The 15974-nt window shown below is 45.7% G+C and overlaps 1 protein-coding gene across 1 annotated transcript in view; it reads left to right on the top strand.

Annotated features, from left to right (window-relative positions):
• The first annotated feature begins 780 nt into the window (after positions 1–780).
• The window catches only part of Ankh (ANKH inorganic pyrophosphate transport regulator), a 138362-nt gene continuing 123168 nt past the window's right edge, over positions 781–15974 (top strand). Inside the window, exon 1 of the mRNA XM_051151011.1 lies at positions 781–1175. Coding sequence (XP_051006968.1) covers positions 1080–1175 — 96 coding nt within the window. The 5' untranslated portion in view covers positions 781–1079. The remainder of the gene's footprint in view (positions 1176–15974) is intronic.

Below are 15974 nucleotides of genomic sequence, written 5' to 3' on the forward strand. Positions count from 1 at the left end.
AACACAGCCGAACAGATTTTCTTTTCTATTTTCTTTTTTTCTTCTAATTTAAAGGCAGATTTATCGATTGGCTTTAAGCGAATAAATAGTTGCACGTTGCTAGCAAAACCTGCAGGCCTTGTGGAGCATCCCTGAACCCTAGCCCAGAAGCTGCTGGCAGTCAGCCCCTGCCACCCGGTGTATTTTCCCCAGGGGCAACAGACCTCCACCACCCCTGAGAACCCCTAGGGAGACGTTCATTCTGGGAAACCTCTCTCTGTTCTTCTGAGGCAGCGGCATCCCCATCACCCCTACACCAGCTCCTTGCAAACCTTCCCTGCCCTGCCGGAGGCTGCCAGGACGCCAGGGCCTTCCAAACCCGGCTGTCCCCGGAGCTCTGCGCCGGGTTCCCAATTCTGGAGACGGCGCTCACACTGCCTTCCCGGGCTCTCGGGGGACAGCGTGGGGCCGTCAGTGCCGGGTCATCCAGCCCGTGCAGCTTGGTGTCCCTGCTCGCCTCCCCGCTCTGCGCGTCCGGCTAAGGCAGCGGTAGCGGTCCCACGCGGGCACGGACACTGGCGGCGTGTGCGAGCGCAGCGCCCCCCGCGGCCGGGCCGAGCTCAGCGGAGCAGGGAGGCGGTGCCGGGCCGGCCCCCTCCCGGGTCGCCAGCGGTGTCGCGCCTCCGCCCGCCCCTGATTTCCTCCGCGCGGCGGCGGCGGCGGCGGAGGCGGCGGCAGAGGCGCCTCGTGCGCGCGGTTATTTATTTATTTCCGGGCCCAGAGCGCTTATAATGGAGCCGCTGTCAGCAGAAGCTTCTGCTGCCGCCGCCGCCGCCGCCGCCGCCGCCCCTGTCCCTCCTCTCTTTCTCTCCGGCAGATCTTTGTTGTGTGGGAGGGCAGCGGGGATGGACTTGAGCTTGCGGCTCTCCTGCTAGAGCAGCCGCGCTTGGAGAAGGCACCGCCGCCACCGCTGCCGTGAACAGCCGCCGCCCCAGGCCCCGCCGGCCGCGGCCTCCGTCTCCGCGCCGCGCTCCGCGCGTGCCCCAGCACAGTGCTCTCGCGGCGGCAGATGAGTGTGGGGTCAGCCCACGGCGGGGACTATGGTGAAATTCCCGGCGCTTACGCACTACTGGCCCCTGATCCGGTTCTTGGTGCCCCTCGGCATCACCAACATAGCCATCGACTTCGGGGAGCAGGTAAGCCCGGCCGCGCCCGGTGCGCCCCGCTCTCCTAGCCTCGGCCTTGAATGCCCGGGAGTCCGGGGATGCGAGAGGTGGGGAGTCACCTGCTCCGAGACCCCTTTACATTTGACATGGCTTTTCAGCTTGTCCAGGGTGACTTTTGCAGCTACCCATCCCCTACCTCCGCAAATATCGGAGACTTTTCCAGCATTCTCTGGAAAATGACAAACGACGGGATGATGGGGAACTTCACCTATAGAAGGGGGTTTCGTGCTCGGGATAAGTATTATGTAATTTGTGATTATGTAAACCCTGGGCCCAGAACTCCGTGTAGTTTCTAGTAGCATCGAGTGCTGGCTTTTTTACTTGCACACAGTTGGTGGTGATAATGATGATGGGAGAATTTGCCTTACAAGGTCTCCAAGTTGATTTCTCACGCACTTCCAATTTTTACATCTTTGCTTGTAGCCTAGGTAAGGATTAGGGGTGTCCTGAAGGTGCCTTGCTTAACGGACCACTAACTATCTCTACTTTAGGATTTCTGTTTCCTTTCATCTTTCTTTCTTTCTTTCTTTCTGTTTTTCCTTCCACCCCCTTGGGCCAGGAAAGAGCAGGAGTACATTTCTGGTGCTCCCTCCTCGTCCTTGTTTCTTTTTCATGTTATCTCCGTGTGGCGTCATTGCCAATCTGGTGCTGCAAGGCTCTCCAGCAGCGGTGAGGCACTGGTACCCACTTTGCCTGTGGGAAGTGTTTTTTGTTTTGTTTTGTTTTTCCAGGGCTTCCAGGTGGTTGCAGTTACGTCCTAAGGCCCGGGAGAGGATTTGGGGATGGGAGCTGAATCTTTTCAAAAAGTCCAAGATAGACCTACTTTTGCAAATGGACTCATATCCCCCCGCCCTCCCCCCCCCCACCCCCTTTACCTTGCTTCAGAGCAGTGGGGGGAAATGCTCATTTGCTCATTATGGAGATCTGTGTGTTTGGGGGTTGGAGGAGGGAGCGAGGAGTTTAGACAGTCGCTGGGTAGGCAGGTGTAGGAAAGGACGATTCACAAGTGAGGGAGAAGAGACCTTACAGGAAGGCAAGGGAAACAATTTACCTGCTTCACATGCCTTGGTGATGATTAAGAAATGCAAGCTTTTCCCCATCAGCTTTGAAACCCCTGACTTGTCAAGAACAAAAGACTAGGAAAGCCATTACAAATATTTTTCGGGGGGGTGGGTTATTTATTTATTTTTAATGAGTATAAGCATCAGCCCATTACTTCCTCAGAGATTGTGGCAGAACTTTCAGAGTGGAAATTTAGATCTCACTGAAAAGTTTGGCCACAGCACATAGCTGACCACATAAGAAAGGAATCACGGAGCAGCGGGGCTCAGAGCATGTGTGTTGCAGGGAGCCCATTGAGAGACCTGTGAGTCTGTTCTAGCTCCCGGATTCTCTGCCTGGACACTATGGACTTCTCCATCATTTTATAGTTTGTTGGGGAGGTAATCCAGTAGAGTATCCTAGCAATTACAAAAGCTGTTGTCACCCAGGCCTTTAATCCCAGTACTAGGGAGCCAGAGGCAGGTGATCTCTGTGAGTTCAAGGCCAGCCTGGTCTACAGAAAGGGTTCCAGGTCCACACGGTATGACTGTATCTAAAAAACAAACAGAACAAACAAAAGCCACAAACCAATCTATTATCACATTAAAAAAATTTTTTTGACAGTCTTGAGATGTTAGGGTAGGGTTGACTTCGGAACTGAACAAGAAAGTTATGTAGAACAAAAATGATAGTTTTAAAAACATACATAAGCATTATAGCAAAGAATGCGAATATATCTGTTTTCATAGAAACTACTTTTGATAATTATAATATATAATTTAAAATCTCATACACACTCTCTGTGATATTTTAAGATATTTTAAAAATGAGCATATAAGTCACAAACACATACACACACACACACACCAGAATTGTCCTTTTATCCCATTGTTACTGGTTGATAGTCTAAAGCATTAGTCACTTCCAATCGAGTACATGATTAAAAGATCATGTTATATTTATGTGTGTCACATTTGATGAATGATGACAGCTCTAGGCATGGTAAAGCTCATGCCTAAGAAATGCATGCCTAGTAAATGACAGACCTGAAATTCAGGTCTACAACCACCTTGGCCTTTGCAGGTTCTGATGCTCAGCCTTCTGCAGTCAAGGCTGCACAGTAATATTCTTAGATATTTAGAATATTCTTAGGTTTCTTAGGTATTTAGGTTTCTTAGATATTTAGAAATACACTGAACTTTCCAAATCTTATCCTAGGCCAAAATTTAATCTTAGGTGTCATATTTTGAAACTTTAATTTTTTATTTATTTAGTGAGAAAGATATGCAGAGAGAGTGAAGGGGAGAGGGAGGGAAGGAGGGAGGGAGGGAGAAAGAGACAGACACACAGAGAGAGACAGAAAGAGAGAGAAAGCCAGAAAACAACTCATGGAAGTTGTGCTCTCTCCTTCATCTTGTGGGTCCCAGCACTGAACTCAGGTTGTCTAGCTTGGTGGCAAGCACCTTTACCAGCCGAGCCATTTGGCCAGCTCCCATGTTTTGAACTTGAAAGTCTCAGTAAAGAGAGGGAAATTATTAAAGAGTGCTCCCAGGAAAGGGAAATTGTAACCCAGAAGTTCATGTTGGAAGAGATTGGATCATTAGGCTAATCCAGTGGAAACAATGTTTAATTTTAGTAAGGTTGGGTTAGCCTGAGGTCCAGGAGCAAGCATAAGAAATAGCCAATACCTCTTAATAAAGCTTCGAAAATCAGTCTTTACCATAGAACAATGCAGACTGGTAAGAAAAGAAGTGAAAAGATGGGATATGTTCTATTTTAGAATTTTATTTATTAGTAGAGGCATGTGTGTGCTTGCATGCATGCACCCATGTGTGTGTGTGTGTGTGTGTGTGTGTGTGTGAATGCATACATGGCACACACGTGGGGGTCACAGGACACCCTTGTGGACTCACTTCCCTCCTATCTTTGGGTTGTTACCAGGCAAGAACTTTTCCCACTGAGCTGCATTGCCCTCCCCACCCCCACCCCTTAAATAGCAGGCTCTTGTTTACATTATCTGAATGTCTATTTAAGCACCAGGTACAGAGTCCTGGATTTTCGTGAAGCCAGGTTCACCAAGTGTCAGAGTTTCTGTTGCTGTGGTGAAACACCATGCCCAAAAGGAGCTGAAGAGTAAAGGGTTTACTTGGCTTACACTTCCATGTTGTAGTCCATCACTGAAAGAAGTCAGGACAGGAACTCAAACAGGGCAGGCATCTGGAGGCAGCAGCTGATGCCAAGGCCATGGAGGGGTGCTGCTTACTAGCTTGCTCCTCATGGCTTGCTCAGCCTGCTTTCTTACAGAACCCAGGACGACCAGCCCAGGAACCCACAATGGGCTGGGCCTTCCCACATCAGTCAGTAATTAAGAAAACGTACTACAGGTTTTCCTGCAGCCCAGTTGTATGGAGGCATTTTCTTAGTTGAAGTTCCCTGCTCTCCGATGACTATACCTTGTGCCAAGTTGACATAAAAAAACAGATGCTACATCAAGTTATATAGAATAAATAACTATTTCGAAAGATACTGAACAGCATTTAAAATGTTAAGGGCAACTTTAGTAAAGAGTGTTACAGCATTTATTTGTTTTACAAGAGAAGGATTCTCTGTGTAGCCTTGGCTATCCTGGATTTGCTTTGTAGACCAGGCTGGCCTCGAACTCATAAAAGATCCGTCTGCTTCTGCCTCTCTGAGTGCTGGATTTAAAGGTGTGCGCTACTGCTACAGCATTCTTAAGATGAAGTTTATTCTACCTAGTGCCACATTGTCCTCACATGATAAGAGACACCCTCTCCCACCCTGCCAAAGGCAGGAGTTCGCTGTGTAGCCTAGGCTAGACTTGAACGCTTGATCCTCCTGCCGCAGCCTCCTAAGCTCTGAGACTAGAGGTATGTGCTACTATGACAAGCAGATACTTCAAATGACTCGAAGGGAGTCACTGAGTTTGGTGGAGTTCAATATGATCATCTCACATTATGAGCTACTATATATATATATATGTGCTAGGAAACATACTCTGGTCCTCTGGAAGAGCAGTATGCATTCTATACTGCTGATTCATACCCCCAGTGCCAGCCTGGCCTTTCTTAAGAAAGCCATTCATGATATAGAAAGCCTAGAATTATGCCTCTGAGTTAAGGGTGTCTGGCATTATCAGTGTCATAAACGAAGGAGGGGAGAATGAAAAGTTGTGATGGTTTGGATGAAAATGGCCCATGGGCTCATAGAGACTGGCACTATTAGGAGGTGTGGCCTTGTTGAAGGAAATATGTCCCTGGGGGGCGGGGGGTGAGCTTTTGAGGCCTCAGATGCTCAAGCCAGGCCTGTGGTGGCATTTTCCTCCAACCCAGATGTAGAACTCTCAGCTACCTCTCCAGCCCCATGACTATCTGCATACCACCATGCTTCCTGGCAGGACAGTAATGGAAACTGTAGGCCAGCACTGGCTACATGGTTTCCTTTATAAGAGTTGTCTCGGTCATGGTGTCTCTTCACAGCAATAAGCCTGTAAGACAGTAGTGTTCTTCCTTTCTAAAATACATCTTCATTTCCTTGAATAATTATTTTTTTTTCCATTAGACCAAAAGGTGTAGGGATCTAAATGGTAAGAATTAGTGTGGCTGAGGCCTTGCTTGTGAAAGGGCTCCTCCTTTATTCAGAGTAACTTCACTGAGCCACGCAGGGACCTCCTGGGTGGACTTGCCTGACATCATGATCTGACAATCTTTGGGCACACCACCAAGGTAATTCAAAACCAAAGTGTCAGTTCCCAAGCTAGGTAGGTGTCTAAGGGACAGTAGCAAAGACAGTTTAGCCCAGTTTAGCCCCTTCTATCTACTCTGGTATTGGTGAGATAAATTTCAAAATAATTCTTTTTTTAATTATAAAAGTAGTAGGTGGCCAGGCACTATAGGGCAAGCCTAGAATCCCGACACTCAGAGAGCCCGGGGCCACATCATGAGAACGAACGTGACTCAACTCATAAAAGGTGCAGTTTGTTGATGTTTGGTAAGAACTGAGAAGCAGGGAGTGGGAAGGGAGGTACTTTAAATTCCACTACAGAGAGAAGATTTTAGTGACTTGGACACAGAAGCATTTTCCCCCAAATAATTTAAAAGTATTTATGGGGCTGGGGCTGTATCTCAGTGGTAGACTGACTGTACAGAATTCCCCAAAGGCCCTGTGTTCAGTCCTCAGCCCTGCCACCTCTACTGCACCTAAAAGAGAGAGAGAGAGAGAGAAAGAGAGAGAGAGAGAGAGAGAAAAGAAAACAAACTAAAGCCTTAACAGTGTTTAAGTGTGGCTTTAAATGGCAGCATAAGACTTCACTTGACTTATAAACTTGTTGTAAATCTCTCCTCTGTTTGCCACCCTGTTGTTTAAACATTGAGGCTACTTGTCTGTTCTTTTGCGGCATAAAGTTTCAGTGGACATCTCTGTGTGGCAACTGCACACTGCGCTTTGTCTAACGCCCTGGGCTCTAGTCCTGGCATGCTTTTGTGCCTTGAAACAAACTGAAACGTTTGTCATTCTTACATAGAAAAATTAGGTCACGCTTTTCTTACAGTCCATATTTAGTCAAGGACAGCGTGACCTCCGTGGTGTTCTTCATCAGTGCCCTCCTGTGCTTCCAAGTTTCTCAGCAGCCCGTCTGCATTAAAGCACTTCCCTTTAGTTTACTTGGGAAAGCAGGTTGTTTGGAGAGCCACAAAAGTTGGGTGGCCCGTTGCTTTCTTTATTGAGGTCGTCTGATGAATAGCTTCCATGGCACTTTCTCGGTTTGCTTCTTTCCGAGCCTGTGCTTCCTACGTGCAGATCATGCCTACCTCTCTTTCTGGTAATAGATGGGTCCCTTAAAAGTGGTTTTGTGGTGTAGGGTGTCTATCACTTACAGTATGGGAAAACTTGTGAGATGGAGCACACTCCGCTGTTATGTTAGTGATAAGTAATTTGGTTTTTATTCTTTTCTACTCGTCCTTGTTTGGTTTGGGGTGATGGTAGTGGCCATGGTGTAGTAGGGGGTATAGTGGGGTGACAGAGGCGGACATGGTGTGGTTGGAGGGGTAGATACTTAACTCCTTCACTGTGATATAAAGTTCTCAGTATATACCATGCCAGAAATACCTGGGGATATCTTCATTAAAAAAAAAAAAAAAAAGATGTAAGTCAAGTATTCATGTACGTATCTGTGATGTCCAGGTATACTTGTGAGTACCTGTGGCTGTTAGTTACCTTGGAGATTAAATAAAGGCTTACCTTTTTCAGTGTTAGCTGCATACAAGTGTCCCACACCAGTGAATTTTCTGAACAATTGAAGCTTGTCCTTTTAAGGATAATTTATTTTCTATTTCAAAATATGAAAACAAATCTAGTTGAACAACATATGTCTATATTACCTATTTCTCTATCTTATGAAATGTAGTTTGCAAAACATATTGTAACATTCTGGACAGCCTATAAGTGTCTGTCTTGTGCTAGGCAGTCAAGGTTGCCTGTGACAGTGACATTGAAAATACTCCACAAGGTCGCACCAACCAATATGACCCAACTCTGAGCTCTGGAGACCCTTGGATGTATGATACAGGTGGTGGTGGTGGTGGTGCTGCTGCTGCTCCTCCTCTTCCTCCTTCCTCTTCCTCTTCCTCCTCCTCCTCCTCTTCCTCCTCCTCCTCCTCTTCCTCCTCCTTCTCGTTCTCCTTCTCCTCCTCCTTTTCATTTTAGGTTATGTGTTTCTTCTTGTTTGTTTGTTTGCTTGTTTGTTTTTTACCAGACAGTTGGTAACTGACATTTTTGCAATGTGCCTACCCAACCTCTTTAATAACAGTGACCAAATGCAATTAAAATAGCCAGCTTGTCAAGTTTGCTTTTAAATTTTCTGCCTTGGGTCTGGTCTGTGTCCAGGAAACCAAAATTCATTAGACTTCTAGGCAAAATCAGGAATGAATAACTTTGGTTACCTCTGGTGGCATGTTTTCTTTCGTTCACTTTGTTTTTATTCTAGAGACGTCTAAAGTCATTGTCAGTGAAGCAAACTGCCCCCCCCTTATGTTTTTGGTTCATTCACAGCAAACAACGTATTTTGATCATATTTATCCCTCCCCTATGCCTCCTAGATACACCATCCCACCCCTATCCACCCAACTTTGTGTCTTCCTTTTTATTTTTAATTTTTAAACCCAGCAAGTGCAACTTGTGCTACCCGTACACTCTTGGATGCATGGCCTTACACTGGAGAGTGGTCAAACCATCATAGGTCACATTCTTAAAGAAACTGCCTTTCTCCCAGCAGCTGTCAACTGCCTATACTTCCTGTCCCCATGCTGGAATTTTGTCCAGCCTGAACTTTCACAGATCTTGCGCATACTGTCTTTTAACTACATTGATTTCATGTGTGCACTTGCCCTGCTGTGTCCAGAAAATAGTTTCCTTTTAGTCATCCATTGCCCAAGACTCTTAGACATCCTTTCTTTCCCTTCTTCCTGAGCTCTGGAAGGAAGGTAATGTAGATGTCCCATTGAGAGCTGAGCATTCCGCAGTCTCTTGTTTTCTGCAGCTTGAATAGGCTTGGGTCTTTGTGTAAATCTCCATTTACTGCAAAAGAAAGTCTCTCTGATGATGGTTAAAGATGCACTATATATCTATAGGTACTCTTATACCTATATATCTATAGGTACTGTTATACCTATATATCTATAGGTACTCTTATACCTATATATCTATAGGTACTGTTATACCTATATATCTATAGGTACTCTTATACCTATATATCTATAGGTACTGTTACACCTATATATCTATAGGTACTGTTACACCTATATATCTATAGGTACTGTTACACCTATATATCTATAGGTACTGTTACACCTATATATCTATAGGTATAAGAGTAAGTCATTAGGAATCAGTTTAATATACTAGGTGTATTTAGCAGAGTAGCTAACAGCAGTAGGTTCTCCCCTGGTGCCCATGACTTGTCTAGACACAGGTACTTGGCCTGATAATGGTGGCACATATGGGTTTCGTCTTATGTGGTCGGACTTCAATCCAATCCGAAAGTGGTTCGTTACTCTATGACGCTCATGCCACTAATATGCCAGTGGGCTTGCCTCGCCTGGTTGGCCGTTGATGCAGCTCATAGGGTTCACAACTGGGTAAGGTGGATACCTCATTTTCTCCCCCAGCACTGTGAAAGCTAGTCAGCAGGAGTAAAGCGTGCTACTGAGCACCAGCTTGATGTCTCCATGTTCAACAGCTCGCGTGTAGGGTGTCTTCAGCAGTAGGGGCATAGTTTCAAGTTCTGGAGGGTAACAAGGGCACTGGCAATAGTCTGTAATGTTTGTGAGCCTGTGGGACCTTACTGGCCAACAATTCCACAGGCAGTAACCATGCCAAGCACGAGGCTTTTTATTTATCATCCGGTGATGTCTAGAAGAAGCATTGTTGACTCATTATAGGGTAACTCCATTTAAACTGCGTGTGTGTGTGTGTGTGTGTGTGTGTGTGTGTGTGTGTGTGAAAATGTTTATCTTTAATGGTAGTTATCCCTTCTCCCATCGTCTACTTTGCCCTTCTATCTGACTCTCCGTTAAACCCTTCCTGTACCATTAGTGCCTTTTAACCCTTTGTACCACTGTGGTTTATCTCCCCTTCTTGAAATCTCCCATATGGCTCCTTAGCTGTTTTTTGAACTTTGTGGGTGTTCTAAATGCAATACACGTATGTGAACATTCTGAATGGACTTCAAAAGCACAGGGTGGTAAGATCAGCAATGAGCTATGTGATGGTGGCACACACCTTTAATACTAGCATTCAGGAGGCAGAGGCAGGTGGATCTCTGAGTTGGAGGTCAGCCTGGTCTACAGAGAAAGTTCCAGAACAACCTGGGCTCTGATACACTGAGAAACCCTGTCTTGAAACAAACAAACAAACAAACAAACAGAAACCCAAACAAAAGCAAACAACAACAACAATTAATAAATGCAACCTCAGGGAGCTAAAAGGCTAATGTGCAGCAAACAACACCATCATTGGAATGATGAGACAGCCTTCAGGGTGGGAAAAGTATCTTTACCAGCTATACATCTGACAGAGGGTTACTGTCTAGAGTATACAAATAGGTTTTTAAAAACTGAACATAGGGGCTGGAGAAACAGCTTAGTTAGCAGTTAAAAGTACTGACTGTCTTAAGGAAACCAAAAGTAAGACGTTCGCAGGTAAACAGTCATTCTGAAGGAGATAACCCAGACCCAGAAAGACATACATTGTATGTTTTCTCTCATCTGTGCATGTTAACCTTGGACAGTCAATGAAGTGATCTTACAACATAATACTAACGTGTTCGTGTATTTTATATAGCACTTATCCTCAAATTGCTCCAGTCCTATTTAAGAAAATACACATAAGGAGAGGCGAGATGGCACATCAGGTGAAGGTGCTCGCCACCAAGTCTGATCATCTGAGTTTGCTCTCCTGAGCCTACATGATGGAAGGAGAGAATTAACTCTTACAAGTTGTCCTCAACCTCAACACACATGCACACGCACACACATACACACACACAACTAAAATACAATAAATGAAAGAAAATCCCTATGAAACACCTTTGCAGTCAGAGTAGGCTGTCTGATTGGGCAGCACAGCTTACTCCAGCCTATGCTGGCCTCACAGGCAGCTCTGCTCTCCATAGATAAAGACAGGTGACCAGATGGGTAGACACAGGTTTCAGAGCAAGCCTTGCAAACCTAAGCTGGGCTATACTTGTTTTTCTTACTCCCAATGCTCTGGGAACCTTCTGTTCCTAGAACAACCACCAAACTCCACACTGACACTGTGAGAGCAGAACAACGGCCACTTTTAAGGGTTATCTCAAGCAAGTAACAAGGTTGCTGTCTTCTCGTTGAACACGGTGGCTTCTTCATGCCAAAACTGATTTTGAAGTTGGTCTTGAGAAGGACAGTAATTTGAGCATTTCTCGGAGGGGAAGAGTTGTTTATTCTGAGATGATCTCCCAGCCTGTGCATCTAGATCAGGAACTGGTCGGGCCTTGGGGAAGGGGCCTTGGGGGTAGTTGACAGCTCTGTTTCTCAGAAGAGCTGCCCAGTTTCTGGAACATAGGTCTTAGGGCCCTTACCGGGTCTTAGGTTTTTGTTGGTTTGTGGGCTTTTCATTATTTTTGTTTGGGGATGGGATTTCTGCCAGGCTGTCCTGGAACTCACTCACTTCCTACTGTAGCTTCTCCCTGTACTACAAGCACAGGCGTGCACCAGTACACTCAGCTCTGAGTTTTACTTTGTTTAAGTAATATTTTCATGGGGTTAGATCGGTGAGATTTTCAGTGGTTGTGACATCTTGGGTCCTGCTCAGCAAGAATCTGAAGTCTACTCACCTGTGTGGGCTGATTTCACTGTCCTGTAGGCAAACCCTTATCACACAGCACAGGAGATGCGAGGCCCCACCCACACACCTGTGCACAGCCCTTGGCAGTCACCACACCCATACTGAGATGGGGGTGGGGGGCCCAAGTAGGGGATGTAAAGAGGGGCAACCCTGGATTGGAAGTTCTAAAAGTAGCTAGAAAAACGAAACTGGACTGCTAAGTTGGAATTATGACTAGAAAACAGGAGGTCCGGTGGTAGAAACTTTTCTCTGGAAACAAGAGGAGACAAACATGGGAGGGCAGGTTCGGTGCTGTGATTATAGTGTGGAGAATGTGAGAGGCGATGCCACTTATTTTGAGGGACCCACAGAAGAGTGTTTCAGATTCTGGGAGCCACGGGAACTATCCGTCAGGAGAGCTGGCTGCTTGCAGGTCCTCAGCTCCAGTAATAGTGTGTGTGTCCTTTGTAGCAGGACGCTCTCTCTGTCCCCTGCTCTTTTCTAAAATAGAGCATTGAGGCCCTGGCTGTCATCTTCTGGTTTGCCTTTGGGCTGTTTCGAAGACTCTTTAAGATACAACGTTGGCACTTTGGTATAAACACGCTTCAGGACTGTCAGCCCCTGGCTCCTGCAGTGTGATGGAGAATTTACATAGCAAGGTGGGGGCGGGGAAGGGGTCTGATGTAGGAGTGAGTCAAGTAGTTTAACAGGAAACCCACCATGGCTGGGTGTGGTCTACACTTTCATGTATGGGAATATACTGCGCACAGTAGAGTCATTTAGGTTAATAGAAAAGAGGTAACCTTCCCTCCTTCCAGTGCCAGCCTTGGTAAGGGCCTCGATGTTGCTCCCTTCACTTCAGATCTCACATCCTCCTTGTTGCCTTAGGACCTTCGGAGACCTTGTTCTTTGGGCTGGGTAATGGCCTCAAGCTCAGCATTGCATCACCTGGAACACCTGTCCTGGAGCTGGACTTGCAGCGAGACACACCTCATTCCTGCTTCCAGGTGGAGGGGTGAGGTGCTCTAGACTACCAATCAGCCTGGGCAGGTGTCTCCACAGTGTGGGTGGTTAGCCCTCAGCGTACTTAGCATACTTTCCTAGGCGAAGCTGTGCTTCCACAGTGAAGAGAAAGGCCCCTGGGATGAAGTTTAGGGGTCCTAGAGACCAACTGGAGGTCTCCAGGGTGAAGGCAGCAGTAAGCATCTGTGGCTGAACCTCAGAATCTTCTCTGCTTTTCAGAAGTTCTTCTTCTCTGTCTTCTTTCAACGGGCAGGGGAGAATGTATTTCCTCCTTTTAAAAAGTGACATGGAATTTACACACACATGGAATTTACAGCTCTTATATAACTCCATGCAGTTTGACAAAGGACAAATGCATGCTTGTACATAATCCACACCCACCAGGATCTAGAACAGTCATGTCTACTCAGAAGGTTCCATGATGCCTCTGGTGACCACCTGCACTGGAGACAGGGGCTATTGTGATTCCTGTATCATTCATTGTAACTGCTCATAACATGGCATATGTCTTCAGTCCCTGAATGACTAATTTTGGACCCACTCATTTATGAACATATATACCAGCATTTCAAAATGTAGCTCAAGTTTGAAATGTATTTTTAAAATGAATATAAAATATGGTATACATAATGTTTGGGCACATATGCATACTACAGTAGACTTTTATTCAGGCTTAAAATACAGAAATTATAATGTCTGTTACATTATGTTAAGTGAAACACACCAAACAGAAAAATAAATTGTGTGATTTCATTAATCAAAGACCCCTTCACTAGCCACAGTCATGGAGATAGGGTGTGCGCTGATGGCCGGGGGAGGCAGGAGTTGGAACTGCTTGGTGGGTAGATTGTAGAGTTTCACTATGAGGTATTAAACTTCTGGAAATTGATGCTGGTGATGGTTGTACAATGTGAATTTATTCAACATTACTTCTATCCTTACAAGGACAAATGTTTAGAAATATTTCCCAATTAAAAGAATTAAATAAGCAACATAAGCTAGTAGGAAAATATAGATCTGAAGATCTCCTTCCCTGTGGTGGGGAGGCCTGGTGGCACTCAAAGAATAAGCAAGCTATCAAGATGAGATCTGATAGCCTATGACCATATAGTGGGGGAGGAGTTCTCCTTAGGTCACTTACATAGGCGAAGGGAATAGGGTGAAAGCGGGAGGGAGGGAGGATACAAGGGATGGAATAACAATTGAGATGTAGTCTGAATAAATTAATTAAATAAAATAAAAAATAAAGTTACATGTTTCTTTTATTCCTCTTTCAGAAATCCTTTTTGTTAGAAGGAAGAGGCTGGGCATGGCAGCACATGCCGGCAGGAGGGTCTCTGTACTCTGCCTTTTCCCACCATCCCCCCCCCCACTGCTTCCCATCCCCCCCCCCATCTACATAGGGAGTCCCGGGCTGCCCCCAAATGGACAACAGCAAAAGACAGACTTCAAATAGAAAATAAAAATTTTTATGCCACTCACCACCTAGGTCTACTTCTTCCTGTGTTCACACATGCTCTTTTCATCTGTTTTCTATGCATGTGCTTTAGGGGGAAATGTAGCATTCCCCCACTTTCTATGATAGCTGACTCTGCTAGATTTAACTATTCATTTGAAGTCTGAGGGTTGGTGTTTCGAGCCTTCAGTCACATGGACACCCTGTAATTTATTTAACCTCTCCTCAGTGGCTATGCTGATTCCATTTCCTCCTGTTACTTTGTGTAGAAACCTTTGTGTACATTAATTATATCTTTGGTCACATGTATGTATAATGTGTGTGCAAGGCCTCTGCTGATGCCACGCTTCCCTGTGAAAAGTTGCCTCGTTTTTCTCTTGAGAACAACCCTGTTTCTGGCATAAGGTAAGGGTTTCCTGCCTGGGAGCTATTTCATGGCCTGTGACTTCTACACTAAAATTCTGCCTTTCAGTTATCAAACCATGTGGTCTTGAACTCCACCGTTTCTTTTATTAAATGCACTTTAAAATGCTGGTTGATTAAGGGTGGCATATTACTTTAAAACCAATATCTGGATCTTCCTTTTCCGGTTTTGAACCTTTGGCTAGGTGTCAGTGCAAGGCAGTAGGAGATTGTGTTGGTTTCTGGCAAACTTGGTGAAGTTTGGCCTCCCTTTGAACACACTGGTGAGAGAGTCTTTACCCTGAGTACGAAGCATGAACCAAGAGCCACCACCCCCGCCCCACCAAGGACTGGATGGACAGCTGTGGCCTGTGGGGCCTCTAGCTCCTGTGCAGTTCCTAGGAAGAGGGAAGCTGGGGGGATTTTGCAGAGAAATGGAACTGTGATGTTTAGAGGAAGTGGAAATGGGAGCGTGTCCTCTTTCCTACTGTGATGACATAGATCGCTTCTCCAGTTCTTCCTGTACTTACCTCGTTTGTGGGCTAGAGAAGGCAGGAAGAGAAGTGGGAGAGCAGAAAGTGTTTCCCATTAATGCAGATGTGGCTACCACCCCAGTGGCTTGTCCTTCCTTCCCTAGGCTGCCAAACAAGTGGATCTAAACAAGCATGTTGCCTAGGAACAATACAGACTCCTGGGAGCCAGGACACCAGATTTGGCTTCTGGTTCTGTACTGACTAGGTCTGCGACCTTGAGACATGAACTTGGTGTCTCTGGCTTCACCTTTCCCACTGTCAAGTGGTGGGGACAAAGAGGGTATCTGACCTTCTCTGGCAGAGTGCAGAACAAACAGATGAGTACAGAAGTGCTTTGAAAAGTGTGAAACGCTATGTACATGGAATGTAGTCCTGCCAAGACCTGAGCTCGTTGCTATGCTTGGCTTTGCAGATGGTTTTCTTTCCCTATGCCCATCCTGTGATTCCCACTAAGCACACTTCTTAAACTAGAGCCAGGTGGCCTATGGGTCCAAGGAACACACAAATGGCAGGTGCTTGGAGCATTTGGATATTATAGCATGCTGGCCCCTTCCCCCAACCTGTGGAAAAAGACATTTAAGGCTGTATTTTCTCATCTGCCTGTGTTTTAATTGTGTTACTAGAACTTGATTCTGGGTTTTTTTGTTTTTTGTTTGTTTTGGGTTTTTTGTTGTTGTTGGGTTGTTTTTTGTTTTTTTGTTTTTTTGTTTGTTTGTTTGTTTTTAATGGCTTTGAGTTTTTGAGACAGAGTTTCTCTGTGTAGCCTTGGCTATCCTGGACTCACTTTGTAGACCAGGCTGCCTTTGAACCCGTAGAGATCCGCCCGTCTCTGCCTCCCTAGTGCTGGGATTATAGGCGTGGGCCACCGCGCCCGGCTTAGAATTTGAGTAATGTGAATTCTGGAGAGATCAGTTCAATTTAATTTTCTTTTCATGCTAA

This window comes from Acomys russatus, chromosome 9 (assembly GCF_903995435.1).
Source record: "Acomys russatus chromosome 9, mAcoRus1.1, whole genome shotgun sequence".
NCBI lineage: Eukaryota > Metazoa > Chordata > Mammalia > Rodentia > Muridae > Acomys > Acomys russatus.